The 18,851-nt window shown below is 35.2% G+C and overlaps 1 protein-coding gene across 1 annotated transcript; it reads left to right on the top strand.

The window, feature by feature from the left end:
* The first annotated feature begins 1,763 nt into the window (after positions 1 to 1,763).
* Positions 1,764 to 16,993, top strand: LOC146170385 (calcium-activated chloride channel regulator 1-like). The gene is made up of 20 exons (XM_083388637.1): positions 1,764 to 1,889; positions 2,396 to 2,533; positions 3,423 to 3,570; positions 4,035 to 4,143; positions 4,263 to 4,434; positions 4,571 to 4,819; positions 5,623 to 5,847; positions 6,326 to 6,436; positions 6,802 to 6,936; positions 7,125 to 7,415; positions 7,538 to 7,705; positions 9,869 to 9,971; positions 10,459 to 10,538; positions 11,679 to 11,775; positions 12,493 to 12,619; positions 13,930 to 14,072; positions 14,313 to 14,496; positions 15,304 to 15,494; positions 15,861 to 15,929; positions 16,800 to 16,993. Exons 1-20 carry the CDS (start codon positions 1,764 to 1,766, stop codon positions 16,991 to 16,993), a joined length of 3,060 nt encoding a protein of 1,019 aa, XP_083244763.1.
* The last annotated feature ends 1,858 nt before the right edge of the window (positions 16,994 to 18,851 follow it).

Below are 18,851 nucleotides of genomic sequence, written 5' to 3'. Positions count from 1 at the left end.
GTTAGAAGATGAAACCAGAAATAGTTTCGGTAAAGCAAAAATAAAAAAAGGATAAGTGGACAAAAGAAGATAAGAAAAGCTGTAACGGTCAGTGCGAAAAAAAACTTAAAACATTGTAAATTATAAAATGTGGACAAAATCGTTTTTTCAAAGTTGATATTGGCATAAATTATGTCATTTATTGCGCTATATCTAAAAGACAAAAATGAGGTTAAGCGACAAAATGCACTTGACAACAACCAGGAAGCAACTGTATGTGAGACAAACAAAACCCAACCAGAAGAAGTAAATATAAAAATGTTGTAACTTAATTATAATATTTATTCCACACAAAACCAGTAGTCACAGGTCGGCCAGCATTAGCGTTAAATGACTTATGCCTCGTTAACAATAAATAGCCCTTGTTTGCACAATATTCCCGCAATGATTTCAGGACACGAGTATCACGCATCACGCATCACGCTTCACGACTCACGCTTCACGACTCACGCTTCACGACTCACGCTTCCCGCTTCACGACTCACGCACACGCTTCACGACTCACGCTTCACGAACATCACGACTCACGAATCCAAATCTCATTTCGACTTTCAATTTCAAATATTTCATGTGATCTTTAATGTAAGAAATCGTTAATAGAAAAACTAGCTTGAGTTCGATATCGACTTATTGTTAAACATTTAATAAACTGTCACGAGGGTCACGTTGATCGACATGCATTCACAATTCACGAAAAAAAAAATTTCATAATTTCATCACCATTATCAAATATTTCACAAAAAAGCATCTCAAATCATAATTCTGTGGAAGCAAAAAGAGCATTTCATTGCTTTGGTTCAAGGTTAATCTCGTTTGCTCGATATAAGAATTGATTTGTGATGCTTCAAAAGAAAACATGGAAGAAGCAGCAAATCTTACTTTTTGCATTTATTGGTTTATATATTTACGAATCATACGTGACACAATTACTTAAATGATACCTCGTCGGCAATTTGCTTGCAGGCTGTGAGAAAAAAAGAGCCAAAAATACAGGTAAAGGTACTAAGTCGTAAGGGCTTACGAATCTTGTCCAACATTATATAGCCTAAACATTTTTGTGTTCCTAAGTAAATTAAGTAAAGCGTTATAACTTATGTTTTCGTTTCTGGCATGTTTTGTAGCTGAGTTGAGTTATGTATGCGAGATTTGATTGTCCGCTTAAGTAAAGTGCGCACGTGTGTCCCACATTTGTAAACTTAATAATATTTCCTAAATTTAGCGATGCTATAAAATTATAGTTCAATACAATTCGACAAGGTTCCAGTTATGTACTCTTGGGTAATACATCTCGGCAAAGTACATATTACTGACGAGCACAGTGAGTTTATTTACGAGGGAGAATTTCGTACTGCCATTGCCTATTTTACTCCTGCAAGATAAGTTAAACATTATTAAAGACAGCAAATCGTTGCACCCTGCGGCAGAAGTCAAGTTAGCAGTCAACTGCGAAGGAATGATGTTCTTGCTAAGATGTAGACGCTTTCTGAGATGTAGAAGTAAGATATTCATTATTTTCTAAGATGTAGGAAGTGAGATATTTGCCAGATAAAAAAAAAAAAAAAATTCGGGAACTAAGCTGGACGTTTATATTTCAAGGGTAATTTACATTATCACATATTCAGTGCTACATTTTCTATTTTTACAAGCGTATACAAATTAGTATATCTGAGTATTTTGAAAGTGTAAAGATGATGGGCAAAATTAGGTTATTTGGATTATTGTTGATGATTGTTTCCACGTGCTCAGCATCATTTGATAAAGTTACTTTGGTCGACAACGCTTACACCGGATTAGTGATCGCTATTAATCCGGAAGTACCTGAAGATCCGGAACTTATCGATTCTATAAAGGTATGGCGTGTATGCATGATATATGCTAAGTCATTTTTCAAGAAAGGGTATTAATATGTTTTTTTGTTTAAATGACATGCTCAGGTATATTCCCAAAATCAGTTTGTCTGGATGTTACGATTAATATACTTCTCTCCTAAAATCATCATCAGTATCTTAATTCAAATAAATGCCAATTTTGACAATTTAAGTTATCGGATTGAAGCAACGTTGTAGATTGTAGTAAGAATATTAAAGCCCATACGGAAGTAGGTAGTATTTTGCATTTTCGTTCAAAGTGCTACCTACCTTTACATGGGTTGTTCTAGCTAAGTTAAAAAAATAAACCATGTTAAGGCCCTGAAAGACAGCAAAACTTTAGGGTAACAAAACTTGCATATTTTATTTTATGTACAGCTATTACACAAATAAACACGATTTTTGTAAATTCCCGCCTGAAGGATTTTCCTTCAGTATTATACTATGGGCGACTGCACACAAATAGATTACTGAACTTTTTAATGCAGGCGATGATGCATGACGCAAGTGGCGTACTTTGGGTGGCCACCCACAAGATGGCGTACTTTGGTGACGTCACAATACTCGTGCCGAAAACGTGGACCAGCGGAAACTATGGATATCCACGAGGACAAGTTTACGACAACGTAAGACAAGGGTTTTTAATGTTTTTCCAAAAATATGGATATCTGCATTTTTATTAAATCTATGGTTAATCTTATGTTAGCTGTACCAAATAAAGGATGGTTATGGTAAAAGCTTTTTTGCAAACTGAAACATTTGTGTGGATGAAGAAATGTTTTTGAAAAGTGTGCCGCTTAAATAAGTAAGTTTTAGTAAAAAGTACTTTTTTAAAATCGGTCTGTGGATCAGGTTGAACAAATTGCTGACACAAAACGAGTAGACTTAAGGAACCGTTTAGTCAAACAAATGCGAAACTGAACTAAAGTCCAAATACATTCAAATTAATTTCATTTTTAAATTATAGACAAAGATTTTAATTGGGCTTGCATAAAGCACCTAAAACTAGTCTACGTACCCCCAAGTGGTTTACGGACACTGGTTTTAACCCCTGGTCTCAGGTGTTAAAACCTTAAAGCCTTACGTCATGCACTACTATCACAAGAAACTGATGATGCCTATTTATAAGGCGAAATATATATTTCTGTTAAAAGACATTTCTTCCCACCTTTTAAAAGTAATGCTTTGATTTGCTTCTTAGTCACATTAAGTGAGGATGATACAAATTAGTAAGATGATGTCGATTTTCTAGAAAATGATTTGTCGTTCTGTGGTTATTAGGCCCAACCTTTGTTAATAAACTTTGTAGTTTCTAGTGGGACTTTATCGTTACGAAGAATTCTTTTAGAAAGTTGGAATTTCTAGGCGTAACTTGTAAAACGTTTCCACGAATTATTATAGGAGGGATGGTCGAATTACTTTCAAAGTATTTTGCTGAATAAAATATTTCTGAAAAACTGCATTTATTTCTACTACATAAATACAAGAAATACATTTATCGGAAAACTTTTGCAGGCCGACGTGAAAATAGAGGCCAATGAACAATACGGGGAAACCCCTTACACGGTACAGTACGAGCAGTGTGGCGAGCCTGGAAAGGAAATTTTTTTTACTCCACAATATCTCAAAAATGAAACCTTTGTCAACGATTTTGGGCCCAGAGGTGAGAAGTTAACACAGCTACATTGGAGGGTGAACCACACAGTTCAACCATTTGTTTTGAGAAACCAATTTCAACTGTTGTTGGAGGTTTAATCTTTTTAACCTTGTGTTTGTGGTGGTGGGTATAAGTATAAATAAATATAGGTAAGTATCAGTAAGTATAGTGGGAAAATGTTTAGTTATTATAAATTCTAGTTAGGCTGCTCTAAAAACCCAGGTTTCCCTAGGAAAAAAATGCAGGATTCTACTGAATTAGATACGACTCCACAGTGAGTCAGTTACCTTATTCATATAGAAATATTCAAATACAGTTTAGTTTTTTTATGACGTCATATTCATATTAAAGTATAACTGTCAGATGAAATCTTTATGACAACTCTACTCTATTTTGTTTGTTGTTATTGCTTTTTTTTTGTTGCATGACTTAACTAGTAGATATTTAACAAGACTGACTTTTTGTTATAGGCAAGGTATTTGTCCACGAGTGGGCGCATCTTCGTTGGGGAGTTTTCGACGAAACGTCGCAAAATGAATCGTTTTATATCCACAGCGACGGAAGTGCACAAGCAATGAGGTGAGCTGTTCTGTGATTTAAATTAAACCAAGTTTCTGTTGTTAAAGCATTTTAATCGTGTTAAAATCCTGGATCATTTGACTTTACTATAAATTGAATATACCGACTTTTTTTCCAAGGTGCCCAATTGGTTTTACCGGGGAAGCGATGGTTGATGAAAATGGAGTGGGAAGGCCATGCGAAAATAAGGAAATAGGACAACCAAGCTTACCAGAGGATGGTTGTGTGTTTTATCCACACGAAAGTCAATCTGTCAGCTCTTCACTCATGTCGCACCATTTCCACAAAGACGTAAGTTCATGTTCGACTTCAGTAAAATTAACAGGCTTCGTTGAGTGTCGTGTCCCACGTCTGTCTTTGACTCCATAACCATGCATTCGTAATAAATTCCATGACTCAGTTGTATAACACATGAGTCCAATTGCAGGTAATTCACTTCTGCGACGACTCTCCAGATGGGAATGGCCACAACAGCGACCCAGATAACGAACACAACGGACTTTGCGATCGCAAGAGCACTTGGGCTGTCATTATGAAGTCGCCTGACTTTGCTGGTGGAGCGAACCAACCAAGTCCTAACCTGCAACCTCCAGCCACAAACATAAACGTGGTGAAAGCGTTGAATTATACGAACTTTGTTCTTGTTCTGGACACTTCGGGAAGCATGATTTATGGGGTGGGTGCTGTTCGTCGAAATAATGATATTTTCCTAAATATATACAAGGTTTATTAGGCATTATCAAGCTGCACACAGAAACAGAAAAACGCACCGTTGTATTGGGCAGAGACTGCAATCGCTATTTCCAAATAAACCAATAGTTACTGCACTTAAGGGACGCTAGCGAAATACCAACTCGGGCACGCGTGTAAAAGATGTTAATGCTGCAGGGCAGTAGACTCCAACCAGGGATGCAGAGTCGGCTAAAAATAACCCGAATCCGGCTCCGACTCCGACTCTGGAAAAATATGCGATTTCGTTGAGTTCCCAATTCGGCTTAGACTTTTTAACCTGTATCCTGCCAATTACGCAACTAAATATTTGTGGATATTCAGCAATTCATTTATATGGGTGTCACATAATTAATTTACTCACAATACATGGTTTAAAAATATCCACCGTATGCTGTTCCGCTTCTAACCATTTATAGTTGGCGGTCATATCAGTTTCAAAATTTGGTACTGCGCATGCGCACATTGGACTTAAGACTTGGGTAGTTTTAGGTGGTCTTACTCGAGTACCGAGTCCAACTCCAGTAAAACAAACCAACTTCGTTGAAATCCGACTCCACAGCCCTGCTCTGAAGTGCGATAACATAACGCAAGGCACGAAATAGATACAATGGTCGATCTCCACAACAATTTAAATTTAAGTTAATTAATACTTACATTGGGATGAGCTGTCCAAGCTTATAAAATGCACAACACAATATTTCTTGAAGAGTTTGTTTGATTAAATTAACGCCTTTTTTTCGCGCACAGACTCCAAGCAGACTCGAAGAAATGCAAACTGCCGCCAGTTTATTCGCAAGCCAGTTTCTCCCAAATGGAAGCAAAGTTGGTATTGTGGAGTTTAATACCTACGCAACTGACATAATTGACTTGGTTTTGATTGACGAAAACAGAGATCACTTGGTGAATAACATAAGCGGTTTAACAGCATATGGCGGAACTTGCATTGGGTGTGGAATTGAAAACGCAATGCAGGTGACGTTAAGAGTCTAAAAGTTGTTTTAGACTAACTAAATTTCATATTTGTGTCTAAACGTGACAAATGTTTATTCATGGATAAAATGGTATAAATTCTACGTATACCTAAAGCTCTTTGTTATATCATCTTATTTTTGGGACTTCTGATTTGGTAATTTTTTCTACGTCTTAAAAACGGACATTAAGCATTAATACTGAAATATGGCTTTGTTTATACATTCACACAATGCTACTAACATTAATTTGGGCTTTATTTTTCTTATTATGTCTAAAGCATAATGGCTGGAGTTTATAGTAAAACGTAGTAAGACTACCAAAGCCCATACAGAAGTAAGTAGGCCTACCATTGTAAAAACGCTAGGAATAACTCTTTATTTATTTTCACCCTATGTTGTTAGCTATACTTTTGCATGGGCATTGATATTCTTACTACGTCTTATTCTATTATAACTCAATACCTTAACTGTGAAATTAGATGCTGGAGAACGATGGAACTGTGGTTGGTGGTAATTTGATTGTGTTGTCAGATGGAGAGGAAAACCGATCTCCCTATGTTTACGAAATAGCGGACGCAGTTCTTTCTAAGGTTGCTGAAAAATAAATGTTATTAAAACTTCTAAATCGATCAATCAATAAATAATATTATTTTTATTGTTTATATTTGGATCTAAGCCTGTTCCAACACTATTAATTATTGATCTTTTATCCATATCGTAAAACCCAAACAGAACCACAAAGGATATAATTATATATAAAACAATTTTATTCAAAAAGGACTCAGGAATAAAAAGTTGTTTTAGTTTTTTTATACTCTTCGTGGTTCTGTTTGTATCTAAACGACAAACTGCTGGTTAGTGATGTCAAACGACTTCTTAATTTATTTTTAATTTTTAGGAAATATTTGTCGGTACAATTTTTTTCGGAGGTCAAAACAACATTTCGATCAATCAGGCTCTACAGAATTTAAGTGAAGATAGCGGCGGAGATTGGTTCTTCAATGAGGACCTTGATCTTGTATCTCTTATGGAAAGCTTTAAAAATTTGGCAAATACAGGAGATGGCGATGTCTACAATGAGGTTTTTCAGGTGGCCTTTAAATACAAATAACTTTATAATTTTTTATGTTCTATTGTATAATTTATACGAAACATTTTAACCTATATTTGAATAGCGGTCATAAATATATATTTTGCATAACTGTAAATGTAGGCCAATTATTGCTACTACTTTGCCTTTTGAAATAACAATGCTTTAAATAATGGTTTGTTTTGCAGTTGTACAGCAATTCCTTTGTTCTTCCATCCACCCTCATTGAAACCAAAGACGTCAATTTACTTGCTGCCACAAACCCCACAACAGCAGTAAACACGGTTTACATTGATTCAACGATTGGCAACAACACTGTGTTTACCTTCACTTGGTCACAAGGCGATCCTCCTTATATTACGTTGTCTGAACCTGACGGAGCGATGTATTGCTCAGAAGCAAGCCTAAATTGCGATATATTGGCTGAGGTTGACTCTAATTTGAGGTTGATGACGTTTACAATAGAGGAAATCGCAAAGGTATAACACTGCTAGCAATTGATATTCAAATACTAATTTCATTGCAATATTGCTCATAAGCTATTTACCAAAACCAACTAAAGTAAAAAAAACTAACTGAATTTTCATTCTTTTACTTTCAGGTTGGCAGATGGCAATTCCAGGTTTACGCCATTCACACTTACACTCAAAAGGTTGACGTCATAGTGACGTCAATGGCGTCAGATCGTGACGTCAAACCGATTGTTGTTGAATCTGGAATGTCTGAAATTGACGCGAGAAATCTGGAGCCCATCGTTGTTTATGGAAAGGTTTGAGACGACCTAATGTGCTTTTGTGCACTGTGGTTAAGATTGGTGTAATTTTATAGATTTCTATGAAGTGTATCTTGGTTATATTAAGAAAAAACACTTTAAAAAGAGGGAAATCATTGTTAACTATTGTTTCTAAACTTGAATGACTTTGTTACAAATTGGTTTTCATAATAAAAAGGAAACACCATGTTTTTTTTTAATTATTCTAATTTATCTTATCTCCAACTTAAGTTGAGTGTTTTGAAAGTGTTGTTGGAAAAAATTGTTTATTTTTTAAGTCACATAAGTATTTCGTCTTTTTGGGATTGCTGTATACTTTTTTGAATTTGCTGTGTATACTGGTTCCCTGCATAATATTGCAGCAAAATCGATTGCAGCGTGTTAAACAGCCCTCGTTGACCTGTTGTTGTTCAAGCTCGTAAATCCTCACTTCAAAAACCTATAATTAACTTATGCTGCACTTTGACACCCCGAAACACGTTTTCTGTTTGCTGATGCTGTAAATCACTTTTCCGAACTTGGGTTGCGTGAACATAGCGACCTACGTGGCTATAATAAAGTGTCTACCTTGGTAAACTTCTGCTGTAATGTACGTGACTGCACAATACCTTTACTATACGTGCAATACCCTTTACCTTTTACTATACTTTGCTACTGTCCCACCTGCGTAATCTATCCCCCAACAAAATTATTTACCACCTGCAGTTTTCACAGCAGTAATTTTTCCGAGTCCAAGGGGTTCCTCGGAAGCAACTGGACCCTTTTTAGCGACGTCCTGCGTTTCTTCGTTACGTCACTCTAGCAGCGTCCCTCTGACGTAATCGCGCAAACTTGTGTGACGTCACAGTAGTTGAAATCGTTGTGCAAAGACGCTGGCAGCAATTAGGGAAAAAAATTGGGGCAATTCTGGAAGTTCCTGAGGTTCCAGGGTGGCCGGGGTCGTCGTTGAATACTTCACTGGGAACCATTGTGTAATCTATTACCCACCTGCGTAATCTATCTATCCATATTCTAAATTAGGTATCGAAAACAGGAGATACTGATAACAAATTGTATTTTTGATTTGTATCTTATACCTAAAGCACGGTTGTGCGAAAGCTCGTCAGTGAAATACAATTTGTCAACAGTGTCACTTTGTTGTCAATTTTGAATAAGAGAAATATCAACAAAGATTGAGATTCTAAATCAGCTATTTCTCCATTAGAGGTATTCGCTAACTTCTTGGTGTTTGTGTAGAATTTTGAAAGAGTCTGCGAGCATCAACCGTTAAATTAGATAGATTATTTTTAATCTTTGACAATATGTTGACAGTAATTAATTTCATTGGTTTGGATGGAATGAATGTAACGTATTTTTTAAACATCTTTCTTTGTTTAAATATTAAAGGGGTTCTCCAATATTTTCTGACAATTATTATTAGGTGTTTTGTGAAAAGTGTTTGATTGCGTAAATCACCCTTTTTTTACGCTATATTCTAACATGTTATCGTAAAGTATTACAGCTTCATAACTTTCCCTGGGCGTGTAAATCATTTATCCTACATTAAATTGTACTTTGTTAGCTTGGCACCTGTCATTCGAAACGCACGTATATTCCACATTTTGCACCAGGGCTGCGGAGTCGGCTACAAATAACCCGAGTTCGACTCCGACCAAATGTGCGATTTTTCGAGTCTCGAGTCCGGCTCAGACTCTATAGCCTGTATTTAGCCAATTTACGTAACTAAAGTAAGTGGATTTTCAACAATCCCCTCATAGGGGTGTCATAGAATTCATTCCCTCACAATACATGGTTGAAAAAATATTCGATCATGTCCTATTCAGCCATTACATTTTCCAGTTGGCCGCCATATCAGTTGCAAAAGTTGGTACTGCGCATGCGCACGTCGGACTCGGGACTCGGGTAGTTTTAGGTTGTCTTACTCGAGTACCGAGACCCGAGCTCGACTCCAGCAATACAAACCGACTCCGTCGAGTCCCGAGTTGGAATCAGCAGCCCTGTTTTGTACGCTGAGTTATATAGAAAACTGCGCGAATCACCGTAGTCTCAGCCCAGCTAATTAAGGTGCATGTGCCATTTCGCAATTTCCAGAAGAAGAACGGTGAAAAAAAATTCAGAACAAGTTTTGTAACTATATTTATCCTGGTGTGTATATCGCAGGTAACACAAGGCCATACTCCGATCTTAGATGCAGATGTTATGGCGACTATAACTTTGCCGAATGGAACAAAAACTGAACTTCAGTTGTTTGATACAGGCGCATGTACGTTTACTAAAATAATTTATTTTTTAGGCGTTTATCATAATTTTAAGTGTTTACCAAAGTTTCGGTATCATAAAACTATTATAAATTAAGGCATATTCAGATGTGAAGTACAATGTTTTCACACTTATGTCTGCTGGGTAATTCTTTGGTTAAAGGCTTAAAGCCCACTAACATAGAATAGCCAAAAAGCAAAAAAAATCACTAAAAAATATGCCAATCTTTTATAGGAGGTAGACATGGGCTATCATCAAAAAGCAAATAAAAAAATGAACTGGTTATCGTGCTTTAGTCAAACTAGATACTCGGTGCTCCGAAAACCTGGTGGAAAGTTTTGTACCGCTGTGTATAACTATAATAATTCAAGCCAGCAATTTTATTATCCTCAAATAGGTTTTAAAACACGTTATTACATTACAGCCTATACATTTTTATTGTAATGTCTTTTCTTCGTTTTTGCATTCTGGTAACAAGTTTTTTTACGCAGCACCAGACATTAGAAAAGACGACGGAGTTTATTCTCGATATTTTACGACTTATTTTCAAACCGGAAGATATGCTGTTCAGGTTGGAATATATAAATCTATCTTTTTTGATAATGGTGTATGTTTTCTTGCATATGACAGTAAAGTTAATATTGTTTTACCTACCTCGACATAATGAAAATTGGCGATTTTAAAAATATCCTACGAGATTTAATATACATAACTACTATTCTCTTCTAGTCTAAATATTATTTGTATGTTGTTAGTATTTTACAATTCCTTACAAAGGTGTTCTTAGTGTTCTGTTGTTTGCGTGCTTCATTACCCATAAAGTGTGTCTTTCTGAATGGTAAAGAAAAAACGTGTTCTAATTACCCAATCAGTCGGCTAATTGTCTAATAAGCCTTAAACATTCGGTTTGCTAAAAAATATTAAAGCACATGGAATGACAATGAAAACTTAAGTAGCTAAAATATACAAAAGGGGGTAAAATATTTTTGAACTTTGATAATCAATTTTAAATTATTCTTAACTATACTAACCTTCAGCCTACTTCTGTATGGGTTTGATGTTCATTCTTCGTTCAGCTAACTCCAGTCATTATCTTAAGATTTATTTGAAACTTTCAAAATGCAACATACTTCTGTAATAAATAACGCTTAAATTACGTTATTTATTAAAATAATTGGCGATATTATTTTGATTGAAACAAAAATTGACAAAACGTTGAGTTACTTCAGTTTTAGTTTATTGCTTTGAAGTATTCAGTTAAATCGCTTTGACTTCAGTTAAATCGCTTTGACTTCAGTTAAATCGCTTTGACTTCAGTTAAATCGCTTTGACTTCAGTTAAATCGCTTTGACTTCAGTTAAATCGCTTTGACTTCAGTTAAATCGCTTTGACTTCAGTTAAATCGCTTTGACTTCAGTTAAATCGCTTTGACTTCAGTTAAATCGCTTTGACTTCAGTTAAATCGCTTTGACTTCAGTTAAATCGCTTGGCAAAATCGTTAATTAATTTGTTATTCAATCGGCGCCGATACCACGCTAGTATCGTTCGAACACCGATGCTATATGGGATCGTATATCGGTTCCGATCCGATATTATCGAACACCCCTATTGAAAATATATTTATTTTACATCTAACTACAACATCCAACCTTTATGTCCTAAAGTAGCCTTCCACACATTAATTCGGCTACTTTTGTTATGTTCATCTTAGGTCAAAGTCACCGGTATCGGTAATCAAACGGTTTTATCGACCCATAAACATAAGAAATCGTCTGCAACTTACAATCCGGGATACATTGACAGTAACGGTAAGTTATAGTTCGTTATTTGTAGTACTAATAATTGATATCATACACTTATAGTTTTAAAACGTTAAGTTGCTTTGGCTGTAGGAATGCGATAAAAGTAAAGATTTTTAATGAAAATAGCTACCAAAATACTTAAAAACTTTCACCACTTAGTAAAGTTAAAATAATTTTTCGGAGAAGCTTCTTATGTATGTTTGAATCACATATGTTTGAATAACAAACCATTCATGTATTTATAATTCTTAAATTTACGGAGTTTTAAAGAAGAAGAAATACATATAATTCCTAAATTGAAACAAAATAGTTTTTTTTATAACTTATATCGGCCAAGATGTTTAGTTTATACATTTACAAATAAAACCATGAAGTATTTTTACGCAAAAAAACTTTGAATTATTCACAGATAAACTAGATTTTAAGACTTATTCATGTTAAATAATTAGGATTTTCGAAAGCTCTTTTACTGGGTACTGTAAAATTAAAAGCTATATGCTGCTGCCTATTTTTTTTTCGTCACAATTTAAGACAGTTTTTAACCAATAATTTCCTTTGAACCACTCAAGTAGTAGCCTACAAAATAAAAACTAAAATTTTCACAGTTTCTTTTAAGTTAGTGGTACCATGGGATTTAAACACTTATTTTGGCGTAGCTTTCGTAGCTAGAAGTCAGAAAGCAGTAGCCATGTGTATATCGACGAAAACCTTGTGCATTCACAGGTACACTTCACGTGAACCCAAAGGGTCCTACTTTACCTGGTCTTAACAGTGGTGAGAATGGGGTGAGCACATCAGACCTTGATCCTTTCACGAGGGTCGTTTCACCAGGAGGATTCTCATATGAGGGGTGAGACGCCTCAACTGAATTTTTAGGGATATAGTCTTTATGACTTCCATCTAAAGCATCTCTTGGCCTGAAGTGACATTTTCTTATAGATCAGGGGTCGGCAACCTTTTTCTAGTGGCGGGCCACAACCAAACTCAGAAAAGTCTCTGCGGGCCGCACAAAGTGATAACTAAGAATTGTGTTATTTTCTTGTTAGAACAACTGTGAATTAGTTTGTTTGGTTTAAAATTCGAGTTCACACGGGTCATGCTTTGAGGAAATGCAAAAATGTTTAAAGTTAATCTAGCTCAGCGTTTGTTAACCTTTTGAATGAAGGCACACCTGGCAAACGAATCGAGCGCGATTTTTTTGGGGTATACCGGCATTTCTTTTAAATTTCTTGCAAGTTTTTATTACATTGCCGAAAATAGAAAAATGTTAAATTTTAAATGTTCGGTATTTTGAATAAGTTTTTCGTTTGTCGCGACGCACTTGGCAGCCTCCAACAGCGCAACGGTATAGAAGCGCTGATCTAATTCAAAAGACAGCATTAAAATGTAAACAAACCGGACGTTTATAAAGATCATTCGCGCAAATAGTAAAAAAGTATGTGAAATGCACTCTTGTTTAATTTGTCAAAGAGGCGGCGGGCCGGGTGCAGGTTGCCGACCCCTGTTATGAAAGATGCTTTACTCTTTTGATGTGAATAATGCATCAAATATTTTTTACATGTTTCGTTTTTTTCGTGATACGGACGTCAAGCATTATTGCTACGTATTAATAATTTAACTTATAAGTGTCGGTAAGCGTTCGGTTCCTAGCTAAGCATTTCAAATTGTTGTTTCGAAACTTGTTTTTTGTTTCTTTTAACCCAAAGTAATTCGGTGTATTTTCGGGATGGCTGTTTTCTTGTGCCGTTTAAAGGAAACGTTGAACTTAGGAGTAAATGACAAGCGCCAGCCAGTGGAATATTTGTGAGGAATGCTCGTGTTTTGACTTTTTAGTTCAGCATTTATTTCCCACCTGAAAGTAACGCTTTTCCTTGTTTCTTTGTGTTTAACTTATAACTCGATTGTAGTTCTGACACGAAACATGTTTTTTTGCTAAGCTTAGATATAAATATTTCAACAGATAGCAAGAGTTGGCTATGTTAGTTTTAGTTTAGAGCAGTGTTGCAAAAACTTTCTGTTTCCAAAACTGTGTATTTTCGTGAATATTTTTTCTATTTTTTCCACTCAGAACTGTGGTTGTTTCTTTTTTGTTTAGGGCACTCTTTTTTTCCATAACCTTGGTGCCCTATTTCATTTTTCTCTTAATATTGTTCCACTCAGAGCTGTGGTTGATCCATCTGTGGATGTCCTTCCTCCAGGAAAAGTGATTAATCTTGTTGCCAAGCAACTAGACGTCACTGATCTTTCAAGAGGAGTCAGACTCACGTTTTCAGCTCCAGGAGACGATTACGATACTGGAACAGGTTTTGTGCTTTGCAATCTTCACACATTTTGGGTTATGAACTGTGAACAGTGAACACTAATGATTTTAAGCAGAGGTCACAAAAATGTCATTTTAAATACATCTAAAGGCAAGTGTGATTAAAAATATTTATTTTGTAGCGAATGGTCTTGTTATTTAGACACAGCTTACTAAGGGTAAGCTGTTCTACATTAAAACAGGTCTGCTTTTAATTTGTTTATTAATGCTACTGTGTCCACAGCAAAAGTCTACCAGATCCGTTACAGCTACGATGGAGCGAAGCAATTGTCAGATTACTTTGAATCCGGCATCCTTGTGACCAAAGACATGTTGATTGAAGGAGACATTCACAATCCCAAAGAAGCTGGAATTGAGGAAAACTTTGTGGTTTCATTGATTAAAGTTCCTGACCAGGACGCTATCAGGTGAACTATACATTAACATTATAGTTGCTTGGATGTGAGTAAGATAGTTACACAAATACTGTTTAATAGAAACAAGTTATTTCTTCAACTCGTAAGAGTGCGAAAAAATACGTGTTTCAACATTAACACCAATAGCAGTAAATATATACATACATGTATGTATAATACAGAAACTTAACAGCAACGAAGGTAGCTGTTAACTACACAATGTCACGGCTTAAGTAAACGGCTAATTTTCTTTTCATCTACTTTGATTTGGACAAGGCGGCCACTAGGAGCAGTATTGCATTAAGGCCAACACCAATTGAGAAACTTACCAATCTGAATTTGTTTGATATTTATACCATAGGCGGTCTAAAATTGATTGTACGAATCTTTTTAGTCATTCCACTTGTACTTTTTTCCAAACTGTTTTTTTGCTTATTTTAGTTACTTAAATGTAAATTGATCAATTCGTTTAAGCACCAAGGCGTAGTGCGTCTCGTCGCAACATCGAAACAATTTTGACAACTTAAACAAGATACACTTTGCGCAAATCAATGACATCTTTGTAACGTAGCTTTTGTATTGAAAGTAAGACCTTTCTAACTGAGATAAACCTACTGTGAAGTGTTCTTAAGATTACTCTTTTATAACTTACCGCTTATATGTAACTTTGTCACGTCAAGTTATGACGTAACTTTGATGTCCACCCAACAAAAATCCTAGATCTGCGCCTGGTAATGTGCTATGCGTCGCCTGGTAATGTGCTATGCGAAAACTAGTAAATAAAAACCGAAACTCACTAAAAATGTGCCGTTTTTCAAGCATCTGGTTTGCATTGCGAGCATATGATGACGCTGTACAATCCAGCCCTACATCCAACATTGCAATGATGAACGTGTTTATCGTACCTTATACAACTACGGTAGCAGCAACAACAACTGTTACTACAACAACAGAACCTACTACAATAACAACAACAACGGAAAAAACAACAGTCAAACCTGGCCAACCAGGTATTCCATGATAAAAAGCTCATATTAGTCAGAATTACATACAAGGGATGTCTGATACTTTTTCATTCCGATACCGATACCCGGTATTTTAATTAGTATAATTCTTAAAGAGAAAACATTTATAAAATTACACCTCCCCAAGGTGTTTTGGGGGCTAACGTAGGGTTGACAATTCGCTTTTAGCGAGTTAGTTATAACACCAGTTGAAACCGTGTTAATGCTAAATAAAATTACTTTTAAGCAGGAATCTCTGCGTTGAACTACGATCTGATATCAATTTTCGATTTTGAGTATCCTCTAAATAAAACATTGTTTTGTATGTATGCTCATTTAAAGAGAGTTTGATAAATTTGTTTATGTTTTTAGAAATAGAAGAACAATTACGGACTTTTCAGATTGTGACGATTGTGGTTTCGTCGGTCTGCATTGTTTTAGGTAAGAAAAGCTTTTCAAATATTTAAGTTATCAATTAACCTTGGTAATCTGTTTAGACTAGCACATTGAACATCAAAGCGTGCTGTCATGCTATACACTCTGTTACTGTACCGTTCGTTCAAATGGCATTTTGGGGAAGAGTGCAACTGGTTGCTTCAGGGCTGACATGCATTCTGGGTTGTAAAACTACACAAATTTGGTTAAAATATGTCTTGGTGTTGACAGTGTAAAATGACTAAATGGTAAACACCAAAAATAATGTGGATTAAAGCAAAGTTTAGTATTCGTGCATAAAGTAAATTTGGTACTAAACTTATATACAAACACTTGTACACTGTTCAACAACTGTCGTCTAGCCCTTCTCCTTTTATTAGACCAACCGAATCAGTCAAACAGTTTCGAATTCGTCGTTATAGATTTTTATGCAAACAAGGTCAGGCTGAAAAACTAGTCTGCGTGAGGTTCGCACTCACAACCTTGGTCATACCCGGACCGTAGCCTAACCTATCGAGCTACACCGATTTAGATGGGCGAAGTCGAAAAACAACCAATCAACCAGCATTTTGAACTACTCATAAATTGCACATTGAAAAAAGAGTTTTTTCCAAAATTACTGATAAAACCAATATGGACCGCGTTAGCATTCTATATTCTGCTGAATCCTGTTCGTAGAACTAGCCTGTGGTAAAGTTCGAACTCACGACGTCTGGCCATACCGGGACCGTCGCTCTACCAACTGAGCTACACATAATTTTTTTTATCCAAGTTATTGACAAAATCAATACGACCGCGTAATCATATTATATTCGATTTGACCTGCCAATTGAACTTGTTCTCGCTCATGGATCACATCTCCGTTATTCTGTCCAGTTATTGCTCTGATCGGAACTGCAATAAGTTACCTTCGCATCACAAAACAACGTAGAAAGTCATATCGCCTTTCAAAAAAGAAGGAGAGATTGGAGATGGGGCAAGGAAATGTGGAAATCAAAGTAGAGTCAAGTTTCAAGGAAACCACTGTTAGTTCAGACAGCGGAACAGTTAATCAAAGTTTTGAGGAATAAGACAATTATCACGACTTAATTTACGCTTTGCTTACCTAGTATAATTGCTTCTGATAAAAGTTAAATTTACTTTTAAAATCTGTAGAATGAGTGCGAATGTGATTCTTAAATAAGTGCAATATGTTTTTTGTTGAGATTGCGTTTTGATTTCTTTAAAATATAATATAAACATCTTAACTATCTTAAAAAAAGTTTATTTTTAAACTTGCTACCTGAAATTTATTTAAATACATAACCTTAATTAAGTATATTTCAATACATACTACCAGTACATCCCTATTTTAGTTATCCAAATCTTTCGCTGGCTTGCAAAACCGCTAAAATTTATCTTTATCTGTAATGTTGATGTATTTGCTGTATTGATTTGCATGCAAAAATAAACACCATAAGCTAAATTATTTCTTTACATATTTAGGAAACCTAGATTTGTTTAAGTTCGTGCTTAAACTTTTCCTGCTTTATGAAATTTCATTCCGGGATTTGTTTGATGAAATGGGTGATAATAGTTGAAAAATAACTTAACGACACTTCAGCGCAAAATGCCTTTTTCTCATTCATTGAAACGGCTTAAGTTAGTATGCTATATGGTAACTTCACCTTTAACTTTTAAACATAAATTATCAAACTGTTAAACCGTAAAAACAATGGTTTCAAAAGTTTTTTTTTATTGTAAAACATTGTTTTAACTTATATTTACAAAAATTGTCATGCAGCTCAGTTAATTAATGGTTTTGCGATGAATTTCCGATAAAACCGGCTTGTATAGGTAAATAACATACTACATTTTAACAGTAAAAATATTTTTGAATATATATTTGTTTTTCGCTCTATTATTTGAAACCAAAATAATTACCAGATGAGCTATTTTAATTAATATAATCCATTATAGGAACGTTTTATTTGATTTTTGTGTAAAATAGTCTTGTAAAGAACAAATTATAAGCTAAGAAAGACAGTTTTATAAAGTAATATGAAACGCGTCCGGATATTTGCCTTCTAATTACATACTCAACGGAGGTTTTAGGTACAAAATAATCAAACAGTTTACAGAGTGAACGCGCAGTTAACCGACATTAAACACAAGACAAAAGCAAACAAAGTGTGAGAATCATGCCACGAATCCAAATCTCATCTCGACTTTCAATTTCAAATATTTCATGTGATTTTAATGTAAGAAATCGTTGATGGAAAAACTAGGTTGAGTTCGATATCGACTTATTGTTAAACATTTAATAAACTGTCACGAGGATCACGTTGATCACAAGACATGCATTCACAATTCACGAATAATTTCATTACGCTTATGAAATATTTCACTAAAAAAACATCTCAAACATTATAATCTGTGGAAACAAATAAAGAGCATTTCATTGCTTTGGTTCAAGGTTAGTCTCGTTTGCTCGATATAACAATTGATTTGTGATGCTTCAAAAGAAAACATGAAAGAAGCAGCAAATCTTACTTTTTGTATTTATTGGTTTATATATTTTTGAATCATACGTAACAAAATTACTTAAATGATACCTCGTCGGCAGTCAGTTTGCAGGCTGTGAGAAAAAAAGTGTCAAAAATACAAGGCAAAGGTACTAAGTTGTAAGGGCTTATGAAGGGTAGTAGGTACACGAGCGTCAAGAATAAGATTTATGCAAACCTTTTTGAGTTCTTAAATAAAGTAAAGCGCTATAACTTATGTTTTCGTTTCTGGCATGTTTTGTAGCTGAGTTGAGTTATGTATGCGAGATTTGATTTTCCGCTTAAGTACAGTGCGCACGTGTGTCCCACATTTGTAAACTTAATAATATTTCCCAAATTTAGCGATACTATAAAATTCTAGTTCAATACAATTCGACAAGGTTCC

This window comes from Ascidiella aspersa, chromosome 1, assembly GCF_963924565.1.
Source record: "Ascidiella aspersa chromosome 1, kaAscAspe10.2, whole genome shotgun sequence".
NCBI classification, from domain to species: Eukaryota; Metazoa; Chordata; class Ascidiacea; order Phlebobranchia; family Ascidiidae; genus Ascidiella; species Ascidiella aspersa.
Note: the sequence above shows the minus strand (reverse complement) of the source record. Positions and strands in the feature narration are given on the sequence as shown.

What these genes read in the sequence shown, in the direction of transcription:
- LOC146170385 (XM_083388637.1), top strand. Translation starts at nt 1,764, where the DNA reads ATGATTGTTTCCACGTGCTCAGCATCATTTGATAAAGTTACTTTGGTC. An exon ending in CGGACGCAGTTCTTTCTAAG is followed by an intron (nt 6,437 to 6,801) that starts GTTGCTGAAAAA and finishes TCGATCAATCAG; the next exon opens with GCTCTACAGAATTTAAGTGA. An exon ending in CGATTACGATACTGGAACAG is followed by an intron (nt 14,073 to 14,312) that starts GTTTTGTGCTTT and finishes CTGTGTCCACAG; the next exon opens with CAAAAGTCTACCAGATCCGT.